This window comes from Hyposmocoma kahamanoa, unplaced genomic scaffold (assembly GCF_003589595.1).
Source record: "Hyposmocoma kahamanoa isolate Upper Pololo Valley unplaced genomic scaffold, ASM358959v1 215, whole genome shotgun sequence".
NCBI classification, from domain to species: Eukaryota; Metazoa; Arthropoda; class Insecta; order Lepidoptera; family Cosmopterigidae; genus Hyposmocoma; species Hyposmocoma kahamanoa.
Window position 1 is genome coordinate 3,431,252 of NW_020653736.1, and position 15,169 is coordinate 3,446,420.

The following is a 15,169-nucleotide window of genomic DNA, read 5'->3' on the forward strand; positions in this document are numbered from 1 at the left end:
AAATTCGTTTTATTACTGTCATAAACTTACGTCTAAACATTACACTAGGCTTATACATACGTCTGAGGTATGTTGTATACCAACTTAGAATAAATGAGTAATGGTGCGACATTTGTCCGTCAAAATGAGTAAATTGTACTAAGTTACGTATCACTAATATTTGGTGCTAAACGTGTTGAAATTGAAATTCGTTACTAGTGACGTAAGCTCGTGTCTACGTTCGGCGCCGACGCCGCTGAGATTCATCTGTACGCGATCATAGCTCGATATCGCATGCGTCGACGGACATTGGTCGACTGATTTGTTCAAATTACACAATAAACTTAGACGCTAGAAATCTATTACAAAAAAAGAAAATGCAAAATCGTATCTTTCAAAAATAGCTGCCGCGATCACAACGCGCACAAAACATGAGTGAGACTGGCCGCGACATACAGCTAATTACTTGAGACCACACTACACTATAATAACATTTTTATTTTGTAACTTTCAACCGAAAGCCACTGTACAGTCAGTCTAGAGTAACGAGCGACCGCTACGAATCTTCGCGGCGATCACCAACAGTATCAGATCACAACTAAAGACGTGAACAAAGGAACTTTCACATTTCACCTCTTCTATGGCACTGTCTCAATAACATTATTCGAATAAATTTGTTAAAAAGCTTACAAGTAAAATAAATTGTACTACAAAAATAACAGCCTGCAGAGCAGAGCAGAGTATCTCCATTTACGTACAGCTATAAATTCATCTCGTTGGATACATTTCATTTTATTCCAATTACCTATTCACTAACCAAACTTTGCCATGCGTACATGAAAACTAGACTAAGAAGATATTTGTAACCCTACATTCAGTATATAACTAAATCCATGTTGTAACTTATTTGCATTAAGGTTAGATACAATTTGCGGAAATAATATGGCTGTACTGAAGCGTATTGCAGCCAGGCTATCTTGTGCATACATAAACCGGCCGGGTGTTTACCACCCTCGACAAAACAGTGACTCGCTTTAGTTTACAGGTTATTAAAGTGATGTGAGTGCTGCAATCTCACTTCGAAACAAGTAAACCTAACTTATACTAAACTGTTAAGTTATTCATTTAGTACAACAGAGTACATCACATTGCTTAATTCTATCCTACCGGACTCGCTACTCTGGCAGAGGCAGGCGAGTCGTATTTGGTCGACATTACAACTAGTGTCGAGGCGGCAACAGTGGCTCGGTAAGGATTGGTAGGAAAGTAACAGATGTTCCTTCATTCCATTTCTCCTTGCTCCCTGTAAGGAACGTCTTATATATGAACAAGTTAGGACCAGACAGTTTGCGTCTGCGACCACATTAGCATGTGCAGTGAATTGTTTTTGTTGTAACGAGTGAAAATTTATATTCACGTGCCCTGTGCATGCATCATATGGCTTGCATTTCGTGGTCTAAACGATACCTGAGCGCATCATATATGAGGCACGACCCTTAATAAATTTGAGGGTTTAATAAAATGTGCACACGTCAGCTAGATCATCTTCATTTTGGTTACACGTATGGACCACGAAAATGACATTAACCATGCGGTACCGGATGACTTATTAACCAATGTTGCCAGATTATCACTGTCTAAATAAACCACAAGAAATAATATATTTTACAAAGTCACAAAAGTCTGTTATTGACTAGCACATAGGTATGGCACATGGTAATCATGGTAATGAAAACAAAAGAATATTCAAGTAAACAATTTCAAAACCCCAACAATCAAAAATTAAAAAGCCGGGTAAACAAGCAAAATAATTATTTAATGGCCCGGATCGTAGCAACGAAATCTTAAGTCTCTGTTCCACAAGGTAGAGAAATCTCATCTCTCATGTTTGAATCCTCCATTCCTCCATAAGATGATCTTCACCATCACTTTCTTTTAAAACTTTCCATATTTCTTCCGACTCATACGGCGAACTCGGTTTACCTCGAGATTTTGAGCGTTTCGTGATAAACCGGAACTTTGTCAGACCCTAGGTGTAAAACGCTTATTACACTAAACGATTTCAGGGGACCCTCACTAAGGGAGATGTAATAAGACTTGGGGTCCCCGATTTGGGCGACTGAATATTATGAACACCCACCCTTGACGCAGAGCCCTTGAAATCCGGTAGAGTAATAAGCGTTTAACTCGTAACGATTTATAACAAACATTCACTAACTTCTTTGAAAGAAAAGAAAGAAAATGGGAAAGGGTGTATGGAAATGATTTTTCTATCCATAAATGTACTAACCCAATTAAAAAATTGTACGTGAGGTGTAGTTTCTGATTTCCAGTTACAAAAGGAAAGTATTATGGTAAGATATACTTCGTATTTATTCACTAACCTTTTGTTACATTAATAAATCGATATTTGTGGTCAGAAATTCAGTTTGATTGAAAACGCTATGTATCACCTATAATGCACCTGTCAGTAGGCAATAGTGTTGCGTGTGACTTATATGCAAAATGGCGGCCAAGTACACAGTGTGGTTGAAACCAATTGAGTACACACTGGATCATGAGCCACTGTGTACTGTATTGATATCTACCCAACAAATAGTATTGTTTTTGCCACGAAATAAAAATAAAATCTATTCTATTGTTATTTATATCAAATAGACCCCAGTTAATATTAAAGCAAATGAATGCCTCGTCCATCAAAGCCCCGTAAAATCGGAAATCATACAGCGGACGACATGAAGAAAGCTTTAAAAATATTAAGAACGGAACGAGTGTCAGAAAAGCTGCAAAACTTTCAGGAATTCCTTTCACTACACTAAGGCGCTATCACTTTAAACTCCTTTGACGCTAAATTATACCATTAATAAGGTTTTCACTACAGCGCAGGAAAAAATATTAAAAGATTATTTTACACACTGCTTTGATTTTTTATGGATTAAATGCGAAGGAACACCTGGAAATTGCCTACCAAATGACTAATGTAAATAATTTTGAAATGCCCGATTCATGGCGGACAAAACAAATGGCTGGAAAAGATTGGTTTTTAAGTTTCAGAAAGAGAAATCCAGAACTCACACTGAGAAAACCGGAGGCATGTAGTCTCGCAAGTGTTACATCCTTCAATAGAACAAACGTTAAATGATTGTATATATGTAGAAGACTTAATAAAAAGGCGCTCCGCGTTTGCAGACGGGTCAAGAATTAATAATCTAGACGAAACTTCTACTACAACGGTACAAAAAGTTTCAAAAAGTCATCGCACCAAAAGGCCGTAAAAATATAGGCAAAGTTACACGTGGCGATAGAGACATTTTAGCCACCACTTGTTGTATTATTAATGCCAGTGGAGTAGCGTTACCCCCAGTTTGGTACTCTTTCGGAAAATTTTACTTGATTTGATTCTAATATTTGTAATAAAAGTTGTTTGGAAATTGTGGAATCAACTTGCTCCGTCATCGATTAAAAACTACCCACAATTATATCCCCCTTTCAGTTCAGATACATAATGAGGGCTGGAGGCTATTTTCAGAGATGTAGAGTAAAAATATTAATTTAAACCCCTAAAAACTGCATTTTATTGTAAATTATATATTCGATGGCTCACTGTCGACCTACGTGATTCACTGTACCCAACCCGCAGTACGCAGTGGCTTAACCCGATTTTATAAAAAGAAAACCTTTTATCGAATAAAATTACAAAATTACATTAGCTTACACCTCGTATTTTTCACCCTAACTATTCTCGAACCCGTTTCAAAATCAAGAACTGGCCTTTCAAAAAAAGTGAGTCACTGTCGCCGCCTTGGCCCTAAACAAATGATTATTGGATTGCCATAAAACAATATTCATAATATCAAAAATAATAAAGAGTATAAAAAGGTGTAAACATGCAAGTAGGGCAGCCTTCACAATTATGAATTTATTATAAGAATAAAGATGATTGTGAATACAAAACTTTAAAGAATTACATAGTAATTACATTTTCTTGTAATTGGAGATCTAGTCGATAGGTCGTACTTTGACAGAATTTTTTCCGGGATAAAGTGATGGAATCAGGCGTGAATAAACAAGGAAAAAGCGGTTCATCTTCAAGTGCTAACATCACTATCGCCGTCTCATAAATTTTCGACGAATCTTCGTCGATAACATTAGCTCTGTAGGGAAACCACGATAATTACTTCAAGCAATACGACTTCAAGTCGTACGTGTTAAACGTTCGCTTTGTTATTTTCAAGTTCACGTAACTTGCAGAGCGATCGTGTTCGGACGTAATAGATCGTTAATTTCGTGTTATGTAGAAGTTGCGAAAGTGTCGACAGAAAACAAATGTTCTTTATGCGTGTTACTGGAACCTTCTTTATTGACATGGAGGTTACGTAGTTTGGCACAACGAAGCGGAGAACGGCGCGGCGTGAAGAGGCCGAGGGGCTTAGAGGAGCGCGGCGCGGTCGCGCTCGCCCCCCGCGCCCGCCGCGCCCCCCGCGCCCTCGCCCTCCAGCAGGTTGGCGTGCTCCTGCGGACACAGCGCGGTCAGGCCGGCGGCGCTCACGAGCGGGTGCTCGGGACCACCGGGCCCCGCGGTTCACAATTTTATCATTATCGTAATTGTTTCATTCTAGAAATTTTAATGGCCCACTTTCTACACGTGGTAAATTGTAACACTGGTGCTTAAGTACTTTTCTTTCTACTACAAATACGGATCGTGAACGTCTGAAATAAGTAAATTATTGTATTATATGTTAAACAATTGCACGGTAGATATTCGGTCCACAACGGGCTTTTTCAAACGTCCAACCTAAACGTTCCGTAATGACAATAAAGGCGGAACGCTCACCTCGACGGGGTTGTTCTGCTGCTGCGCGTACATGCTCTCGTACACCGGGTTCGCGAAGTGGTTGCTGCCGTTCTGCAATACGAGATTTCGAGGTTCGGTTCATTTCTTCGATTTCGGAAAGCGATAGGGTAAAATAATGAAAAAGAGGAGGGCCACGGCTTGCACGCGGCGTACTCACGGCGTGGCGCTGCGCGAGCGGCGCGAGGGGCGCGGGCGGCGCGGGGGGCGGCGCGTCGGCGTCGTCGTCGCCCGCCAGGTACATCGGGTTGTTGATCTCCACGTTGTCCGCCAGGCGCGCGTGCACGAAGGCTCCGCTGCGGACGCGACAGGGTTAGGGCGGGCCGGCGCGGGGAGGGGTCGCGGGCGGGGCTCACCGTCTGCGCCAGCGCAGGGCCAGCAGCGCCAGCAGCCCGAGCAGCGCCAGCACCAGCAGCGTCGCCAGCGCCGCGTGCAGCGCGCCGCCCTCCGCCGATGCCGGCGGCGGCGCGCGGCTGGGCGGCCGCGGCGCCAGCCCGCCCATCATCTTGTACTTGTCGGTGGGCGGGCACGTCGCACCCTCCAGGCACGCGCAGAACGGGGTGCCCTCCTCCTCCGCGTCGGCTGCAACGCGACGGTCGTCGTCAACGAACGAACGAACGACGAACTGACGGCGAGTTACGAGGGTACCGACGTGTGGGTCTCCAGACGCAAACGGTGGTAGGGGGACAGCCGAGGTGCTTGCAGGTGTGGTCGTAGCCGACGTAGACGCTACAGCGAGAGCCGCCCCAGGGGCTGCCGCCCGCGCAGGCGCAGCGCTGTCCGCCCACCGTGGCCACGCAGCGCCCGCCGTTCACGCAGCCGCCCTCCGGGCCGGGCTCGCACTCCGCCAGCGATTCTGATTCATTGCAAATCCCGACATGTTACACAAGTTCGACATAATATTCTGACACCAGCGTACTCTAGTTACGGGGACACGCAACACTGCTCAATGACGGCGGCCCTATTCAAAAAATGAATGAGTTTATACCGTAAAACGACTTTAAAAATCGTTGTTCACAAGATTGCTAATCTGAAACTGACCTATTGAAGCGCGAATAGCACTGATCCACTATATGGATCTTTTTCATTTCATACTTTCAATTTCAAAATACCACTCCCGCGTCCGACTTTAGTGTTGAATCTAAAGACAACACGCTGCCACGGTTGCTATTTTCGTTCCGTAAATCGTTATTAAAAACATCACAAAATTTTTACAAATGCGACTTAATTACTTTGAGGACTTTCTTTCACAATGAAAACGACTTAATCTTGATAAGGTCATAACACGTCGCTTACGTGGTTAAAATTAAAGAGACTTAATACGTCAAATAATAACAAAAAAGTTTAGTAAAAAAGTGACCTTATGCCGACTATATAGTACTTGTAAATTATGTTTTAAATTGTTAAATATTAAAATAATCACAAGCAATTTTTGCAGGTGTAAAGCTGAATGGTTCCATCATTATTTTCCAAGACCGATAAGGCACAAACTGTAGTACTTCAAGAGTCATAAATTAAACGTAATGAAAAAAATTATGATTTTGTATTGGATCACTTTCATTGTAAAGGTGCGGTCATGAGACACGCAAAAAAATCGAAACCTAAAAGTAACTCCTTCATAGCTCATCACAACGAAATATCGTAGGAATTCCTACGCTCGTTTTGGACTTACAACGATGTCATTTTAGCAACATTAGTCAAACGCAGACAGGTTTAAAATTGATGCCACCTTCCGATGTTTCGTCGTACACTAATGAGTCTTCTGTGTGAGGTTTCGCTTGGGTAGGTATCACCCTCCTCACCTATTTCCACTGCAAAGCAGCACTGCTGTGTTTCTGTCTCAAGAACAGAGAGAGCCGCTCAATCATGGGCACGGCACACTTCAGATATAACATCGACGACCTCCATACTCGACCACGGCTTGAACACTGGTTTTCACGGTGTCGCCATCTCTGAGGTCCCAGGTTCGATTCCCGGCTCGGTCACGAGTCTGGGTGTTTCCGATTTTCATAACACAAGTGCTCTACTTTACTTTGAAATCAGAGCAACGTGTGTGATGTTGTCTAATATTTATATTATATCCCACAAACCCGACACTATTTGCGATATTATAAGGATACTTCTTCACAAATGTCTAGAGACGGCTGTGACCACTTGTCGTCGGTAAACCGTCTGATTGGTTGCTGATTAGAATAATAAAAAAAGGCTCAGACAAAAGCAGCGGACTAATTGGTTGTTATTTGACCGTTTTGACTGAATTTACTTGACACGTGTTTACTAAATACCATAATCTGCCATTATTCTCATCACACCTAATAATCACGCACGTATTGTTCACGAGTTTGTGGAAGCGTTTGAACTTTTATTTATCCATTTAGTATTCAGGTAAATTTATGACGATGCTTTAATATTATTGCCCTAACGAATGCCCACGAATGCTACGCTGGTGCTAATCGAGCGCCGACCATTAGCACCACTGCCGCTACCGACTCGTGCTATGATCTTGTCGCCTCGATCTGTCTTACATTAATATACACCGCGTAAGCAACGCGTTGAACTTCGTTTAAGTTAACTAATTCTGATGAATAAATTTGACATTAATTAAATATCTTTTCCGAACGCTTATTTCCGTTGCAGTACTCGAAGTAGACTCGAAGGTTATACATTCAAAATTTAGTTTTGGAGCTTTACATTGCATCCTGAGTACGGGCTACCGTTCATGCACTATACCGCTGCCTCTAGTGAGGGTTGACGTAATACAGTTCACTGCAAACTGACCGCGTCGCCTGCGGCTGCGGCTGCTCGAGCGCCGTCGCCGATGCTGCATCAGCATTGTGCACTACTCTTAAAAACTTGTTATTCCGTATAACAAATTTCTTCTAAATATTCGTCGAACAACACGCCGATCACAGTTGCGGGAACTTAATTTTATTTAACATTTATATCAATACTAATATTCGTAATAAAATATGAATTACAATTTAATTCACGTTATTATTACTGTTATAAAAAGCGTCGAATACAATGCTGCGTACGCGCAGGTAGCTGGGCACATCGCGGACAACTGCGGCGGCTGTCAATGTCGAGCGTCGCGAACCGCGAAGTGGACTTGAATAGTTCATGAACTAGGAATTGTTAGTAATTAATTGCTGATACTGACTGAAAGGACCTATAGTTCCTAGTGCACGATCTTAATAGTTCACCTGTCTTTTTAGTTCTTTCAGTTCAGACGCGAGGCGAGATGGTGCGAACGAGACAACCAGTGAACTATCATTGCTTTTAATAAACAAATTCGAGTGAGATGCACGATCGAACCTTGCCAGTTTGTTTGACTCAAATATAAACGTATAACAATATACATACATTAAACATGTTTCATATTTACTTTTATTTCTATATCCAATTTAACACACACACCATGTTTACATGTACACGTTGTGCATATACACATTAATAAACAAGTACATATAAAATGACAAATTCAAATACAACAAATCCATATGTATGTATTTTGAAACAAAATTATAATGTAAAATTTTAAAAAATACAAATAAAATAATTGTACGAGTACGAAGGTTAATAGGTAATAGCAAAGAGGAAAAATAATAAAACATTCCTATTTAAATTGTTCATGCGGATCATTTCATTCTGTGTCCTTCAAAAACCGAAACGGTTCCCATTCCTTCTCATTTCCTAGATCCCATAGAACTGAGGAACTAAAAGATCGAAATAGTTCATTTGTCGGAATGAACTAAATGGGATCGCTCCCTCTAAAGACCGAGCAAGCGCAAGTTACCGCGAAGTGCGGACGGCGACCCTCACATCACTTATTGCGTCACCCAAATGACCCACTAACCGGAACTTAATCACTCACAAACCTGCCATAGCCGATTCTGTGAAGTTATCTGCCTTCCGGTTCGATTTAAACCACAGAAAAGAAACAAGCCAGTTTTAATGTCAGCTAATTGTTGTGTATATTAGCCGTAATAAGCCAGCTTGAATCGTCCTCAACTCGTAGCGAATGTACTATGCCATACTATTAACAAAATTATTACTTTCATGTTTTCCTTCGTAAAACACGCCACACTGGCAGCGGGAGATTCCCAGCGGCTTGAGCGTGAGTAACTTACATAAGGCTGTATTTCGAACACAAATACATGTTTGTGTCTACGAGTTCGTTTTATAGTAATAAATAACTTTGACTAGACACCTGCGCAAGTTATTTGCACAAATGGAAATACCACAAGTTTAATTCAACATAGTGATGGACTCGCTTCGTTTGCGCAACACCGTGAGACGGATATGGTACCATTTAATTTAATGACTTTGCCAACGTTGCATCAAAATCGCTTGCACATCGGCAGTGGCGGGCGAAGGTCGAGTTTCGTCGCTGCGCCGGACGACCGCGACCGCGACCGCGAGGTGCGGCGACGAGACATGCTTTGTGTGTGCCTCTACATTAAGTAAAGGTTCCGCTCCGGCGCCGACGACACGCGTGACGCCGTCAAACGCCTCGCGGGCGTAAACACATTGCGTAAACGAGGCGCTGATTTTCCTCGATCGTTTGTTTGACAAGTTCTCCTTATATATAGATTATTACATATTATTCAACTTATTATATTATTATTATATTTATAAATAAAATTTTTGGGTATTTTTCAATTGTACTGTGTTAATTCATATTATAAATTGAAAATGCTTCACCTTTTGTGCATGGCAAAGTAAATAATATTATCTGTTAATTTTAAGGTTTACGAGTTATATCTATATACGATTATATATGTATAATTATATGTTTTTTTTAAATGGGACAGTTTGGGGAAATCCGAAACCTTAGAAGATACAAGGAAACTATCTCAGGAACCATTAAGTCTTTTTTTGTGTAAACCATTTTGATACAGTCAACTTTTTGTTCGAGCGTGAGAAACTGAGTCTATTTAATTTTATTAATTTTGTATGAAAAATATTTTATGAATTTGACCAACTTCGGCTGTCCCAATTTTTTTTCGTCGCATACAATGAAATGATCCCTTCATAAAACTGAGTCGATTACCACTAAAAAAATGTTGAGCAATTTTAATCATTTATATGGACTCCCGCTTGAGCAAAAAATTGACTATGCCAAAATTGTTTTAACAGAAAAACACAGTTTCCTTGTATATTCTATGGTTTCGGATTTTCCTATACTGTCCCATTAAAAAATTACACTCTGTACACGCTGGTTTGTTTTCTTTGCTTATTAAAAAAATACACGTCTTCCATATCATACAATAGACGATGGCAGGAAAATAAAAGCAAGGAACTCAACATTCGTGTGAAAATGAAAATCTCGTAACATTTCTGGGAATTTGTCCGCTTTACCACGAGGACAACGCTACATTGACGCCTTCGCCATTTTTGTTCACGTGTCACTTCTCCGAATTAACTAGAGTATAACTCGGCAAATACTGGTTTGTTTGGTAGCATTATTTGGGTAAAGCAAAAACGATCTCAAACTCTACTTAATATATTATATTATAGCTATAATTGTCCACGTTGTTATACAAGCAGTTTTGTGGTTTTTATTTTTGGAAATTACTAGAATCGGGATTTTTTATAACATCAAGTGACGTGACGAACAAGTCGTATGCCACACGCGTGTCCATAACAGTCGCAGTGCCACTCAGAGCTTTAAATCGCAAAGATCTGAGGGGTACTACCACTGCGCCTGTCACCATAAGACATAAGTTGACAAGGCCCATGTGCCTGTAATTTCACCAGCACCCTTACCCTTCAAAACTGGAACACGGTAATGTTGACGTTACTGCTTGGCGGCAGAAATAGGTATGGCGGCAGCACTTCCCTCTTGAACTCTTTCACAAGGATGAACTCTTTCACAAGGAGTTCTGCTGCTATTAAACTACAGTTAGATATGTAGAAGCGAGAATGCGAGACGACCTCGGTGGCCTAACGGTTTACATTGCGGGTGCTGGACGCAGAGGACCAATTTGGGAAGTCGCCTTTTCTACATTGGTTCCGGTCCGGGCGTCCGAGAAGCGAGCTGCGGCCGTTTACTTCTTCAGTCGGGGAGTAACATACTAAAAACGGGCCAGGCCGCGGGGTACTCACGGTGCGGGCGCAGGCCTGCGTCGTCGCCCGCGTCGTCGCCCGCGCCGCGGCGCGGCGGCGTGTCGTTGTCGTGCGCGGCGTCGGGCGCGCGCGCGCGCAGCTCGCAGCGCACGCCCGCCCAGCCGGCGGCGCAGGCGCAGGCCGCGACGCCCTGCGCCGACGTGGCGCACGTGCCCTGCAACGGCCCGGTCAGAGCTGCCGCGGCCGCGGGCCGAGGCCGACGCCGCGGCCGCGCCGCCGCCACTCACCCCGTTGAGGCAGTAGCCCCGGCAGACGTCCACCTCGCAGGAGCCGCGCCCGTCCACCACCGAGCACACGCCGCCGGGCGCGCACGGCGGCCCCTCGGTGCAGCGCTCGCAGCGCTCGCCTGCGCGTTGTCGTTTACGTCTTTTTACATTTCTTATAACTATTCACTCGAAAGAAATTACGCCAAGAGAGTCGTTAAAATCAAAGGCGGAGACCTGCAACCGGCATATCGAAAAAACCGTAAGTTCCTTTGGTTCGTTCCGTAGCTCGGTGTATTTGATTTTTTCAGCAACTTTTAGCCGTAGCGCTACGGCTAAAAAGTCGCTGACAAATCAAATACGGAGACACGACAACAAGCACATAGAAAAATTCGTGAGGTCCGCTGGTTTCTTCCGTGACTTAGTTGGTATAGCGTCAGGCGCGGTATGCCGAAGGTGCCTTTTTTCCTTCTTGGTTTTTTCTTTATTCGGTTCTCAAAACACCGATACACAAAATAAATTACATGATATATAATCAAAACTCTTTTTATACGTCGGAGCGTACGCACCCTCGTCGCTGTGAACCGTGGCATGCTAATTATTACAAAAATAAAATTATAAAAAAACTGTAGGCAAGTATATACTTTCAACAAATAATTTTTAATTAAATTTTTATTGAATTGATATTCAATTATTTTTTGTGAAATTACTCCACTAGTTTGTTACAATTATTAATACAAAGATCGAACACTCAGAAAAAACACTCACGTTGGTTCGTTCCGTGGCTTAGTTGGTATAGCATCTGGCACGGTATGCAAGAAGACGTCGGTTCGAATCCGACCGGATCGAAGTAATTTTTTCTGAGTGTTCGATCTTTGTATTAATAATTGTAACAAACTAGTGGAGTAATTTCACAAAAAATAATTGAATATCAATTCAATAAAAATTTAATTATTACAGTGGACAGATACGATATAAACATAATTAGTACATGTGTGTGGAAGATTGAACGTTTTTCTATTTACAAAACGTTAGAAGGACGAGGAACGTTGAAGTTAATTTTCTGCGTTAAGAGAATTGATGATTAAACGAACTTACCTTAAGTGAAGTTCTATCATAATTATACTCGCGCCTCGTCCTCGAGATCAGTATAACAGATATAGATATAACATGTAGACTTTGAGAGTTACGTATTTCGGGAATATCAATAAATCAGTCGAGAGCTAGTACATACATTTTTAATCAGAAGAAACGACAATAGTACACTATGTTTTTTTATAATTAACTGAATATAATTATTTTAAATTATACTAATATAACACTTCTAATCACTATATCAGTCACCTGTTGATCGATTATGTTCTATCTGATTATCATTATGGTTTTTAACATTAATTAATAATCGACCTAGCTAATGAGCAACCATTATTATCAACTACCCACAGCTCGTTGTAGAATCTAACAAAAGTTTTGGAGCCTCCGCTCCAACGTGCAGTCTTTCTTATAAGGTCGATATTTACCCCCGAGGAGAGCGCGCGCGAAGTACTCGCGTGACGCGCGCTGTGGCCGGTAAATGTCGACACCATAGATTTAGTATATATGGATATACTAAATCTATGGTCGACAAGCACACGCCGCGCGCCGCTGTCTCTTAGCGTAGATAAGATCCAGCGGCTGTGTTTGCGTGGAAACTGATTTGTGCGGTTTCTTTGAACCAATAAATGACGCATTGGATTTACGAAGTTGAAGAAGTAGAAGTTTTGTTTCGGCTTTACCTTCAAAAAATGATAAATAAAGTATTGGTTGCTTAGAGCCAATGAGCCAACATCAATGTTTTTATTAAGTCGGGTATTTTAATTAAAATGTTGTCTGCCAATATTTCTATATTTCTAACATTAATTTTAGAAAAAGTGTGCACTCTGTGTGCTGTAGTGAGAGCGTGAGAGCCAACAATGTAACACACTTTTTTGGCAAATTTTCTAGAAAAAGATCCTCGTTTGGATAACGGGTACTTAATAAATCTAATACGCAATTCGGATTCCATGTACAATTGTATTTTGGCAAACGTGGACGTAGGCGAAAAACTCCTTTAATGAAACCTTGTTATACTTTCATCCTTTGATACACAGGTTCCTATAATCAAGGATAGAGCGGATCTGTACGAGTTGGGTGTCCCGTACTGAGAACCACTTTGGAAAAGTTAGGTGAGAAACTTATAATGTTTGGCATAGATGCGTATATTATAGAATCTATCTATTCTAATCTATTACATGATTATACGTATATTATTATATATTCCTCTGCGCAGAAACCACTCCCGGATAATATTCCGGCCACCAGGGTAAGCGTCGACCGGATTCGGAATGTTTTTGCTGAGACCTTCAGTAGCAATGCACTCAAAACGCCTTGCAATTCCAGCGTGTATGTCAGGAGCGAATTTTTTCAATGTCGAAGGGTCTGCGCCTAATATTTCAAGAACGTCACTTTCTAATTGGATTGCATCAGAACTGTAGCCGAAGATGTACTTGGCTCGTTTTGTCCCTCAGCATTTTGTTCTATAGCAATAGCTGATGAAGTGCTTGTGGGCCGAGAGCGGCTATAACTGTAAATGTAATATAACATAGACTATATAAATTATGTTTTGGCGATTATACTTAAATTTTAAGGCTTATTAAGCATTTTATTCGTATTGCAATCAATACGGTTTTACTATGTGGGTAAAGAGGTCAATACCAGACCCAATATTACTAAGGTGCATAAAAAATGTGTGTCGAGTCAACTCCAGTGGTGGCTCAGGTTACACATTTTTAATTCGAATGTAAATACGTTTACGCACACTGGACAAGGTTACGTCGTTAATTTCGAACAGTTACAAATAAAATAATACTTTCTTGAAAATTTGAGGTGAACGACCCTAATGATTGTTCAAGAATGCAAACAAAGGTGTTTTAGCAAAATTAATGTGCATGTAATCTATTGTTAGTGGTACATACCTGAATTTTCAGTTGCATTACTCGATGAATCTGAATATGATGGACGCACTAAATCGTCTTCATCTGACGATGTTGAAATAATACGCTTACGGTTCATTTTGCATGGCATTTTTGTACATTGTGAACATTTTTATTATCGTCGGTTGAGTACTAAAATCTGAATGACGCGAGCGCAAACCGATATTGTTTTATATGGCGATATTAGCCTAAAACTACCCCGAAACAAAACAAAATGTTTTTCTCAACTACAGTGAAGAGTGGTGTCACTTATGTGTTACTGCATGTGTTATATCTATATCTGTTATACTGATTTCGAGGACGAGGCGCGAGTGTAACAGTCAATATCCAATTATTAGTTTGTGCAGGACCATAAAGTCGTTGATATTTCTTTTTGTACGTACGTAGTGAAATGATTTGAAAACGGCCTAATCTGTGGTCCGTTTATTCGTCCGAGTAACAACTGCGAGTCAGTCGTCCGGAGCAGGCGAGGAGCGAGGGCCTACCGTAGTACTCGAGCGGGCAGAGGCAGCGCGCGAGGAAGCGCGAGGCGCGGCAGGTGCCGCCGTTGAGGCAGCGCACGGCCGAGCAGGGGTCCGGCGCCGGCTCGGCGCGCTCGCAGCGCGGCCCGCCGTAGCCCGGGGGGCAGACGCACTGCGGGAGGCGGCGGGTCAGGGCTCGGCCCGAGCGGTCAAGGTGGCGGGCTCGGACGCGCCGAAGCGGAAACAACAACCTTGAGCGAGACGCCGTCGTCGGCGAGCGCGCAGGCGGCGCGGTGGTAGCAGTACGCGGCGCAGCGGAAGTGCTGGCAGTGCTCGCCCGTGTAGAGGGGGTCGCACCGGCACGCGGCCCGGCCCTGCACCAGCACGCACGTGCCCGGCCCGCAGTGCAGCGAGCACGACGCGTTGCCCGCCCCCGGCCCCGCCTCGGCCGCCGCGGGCCCCGCGTCGCCGCGCACGCTGCGCGAGATGACGCAGTCGCGGGCCTCGTCGGGCGCGTCGCCGGCCGCCGGCACC

The 15,169-nt window shown here is 42.7% G+C and overlaps 1 protein-coding gene and 1 long non-coding RNA gene across 2 annotated transcripts; one reads left to right on the forward strand and one right to left on the reverse strand.

Moving 5' to 3' along the window:
• Nucleotides 1–4: 4 nt before the first annotated feature.
• LOC113227743 (neurogenic locus notch homolog protein 4-like) lies at nt 5–11,413 on the reverse strand. The gene is made up of 8 exons (XM_026460727.1): nt 11,401–11,413; nt 11,188–11,306; nt 10,940–11,114; nt 5,484–5,687; nt 5,188–5,413; nt 4,992–5,127; nt 4,814–4,885; nt 5–4,492 (listed from the first exon to the last, which is right to left on the reverse strand). The coding sequence occupies exons 1-8, from the start codon at nt 11,411–11,413 to the stop codon at nt 4,409–4,411; spliced, it is 1,029 nt and encodes a 342-aa protein (XP_026316512.1). The 3' UTR covers nt 5–4,408.
• Nucleotides 11,414–12,681: 1,268 nt separating this feature from the next.
• LOC113227780 lies at nt 12,682–13,583 on the forward strand. Its single transcript, XR_003310229.1, has 3 exons — nt 12,682–12,732; nt 13,293–13,367; nt 13,472–13,583. It is a non-coding gene; the product is annotated as an uncharacterized LOC113227780 (long non-coding RNA).
• The last annotated feature ends 1,586 nt before the right edge of the window (nt 13,584–15,169 follow it).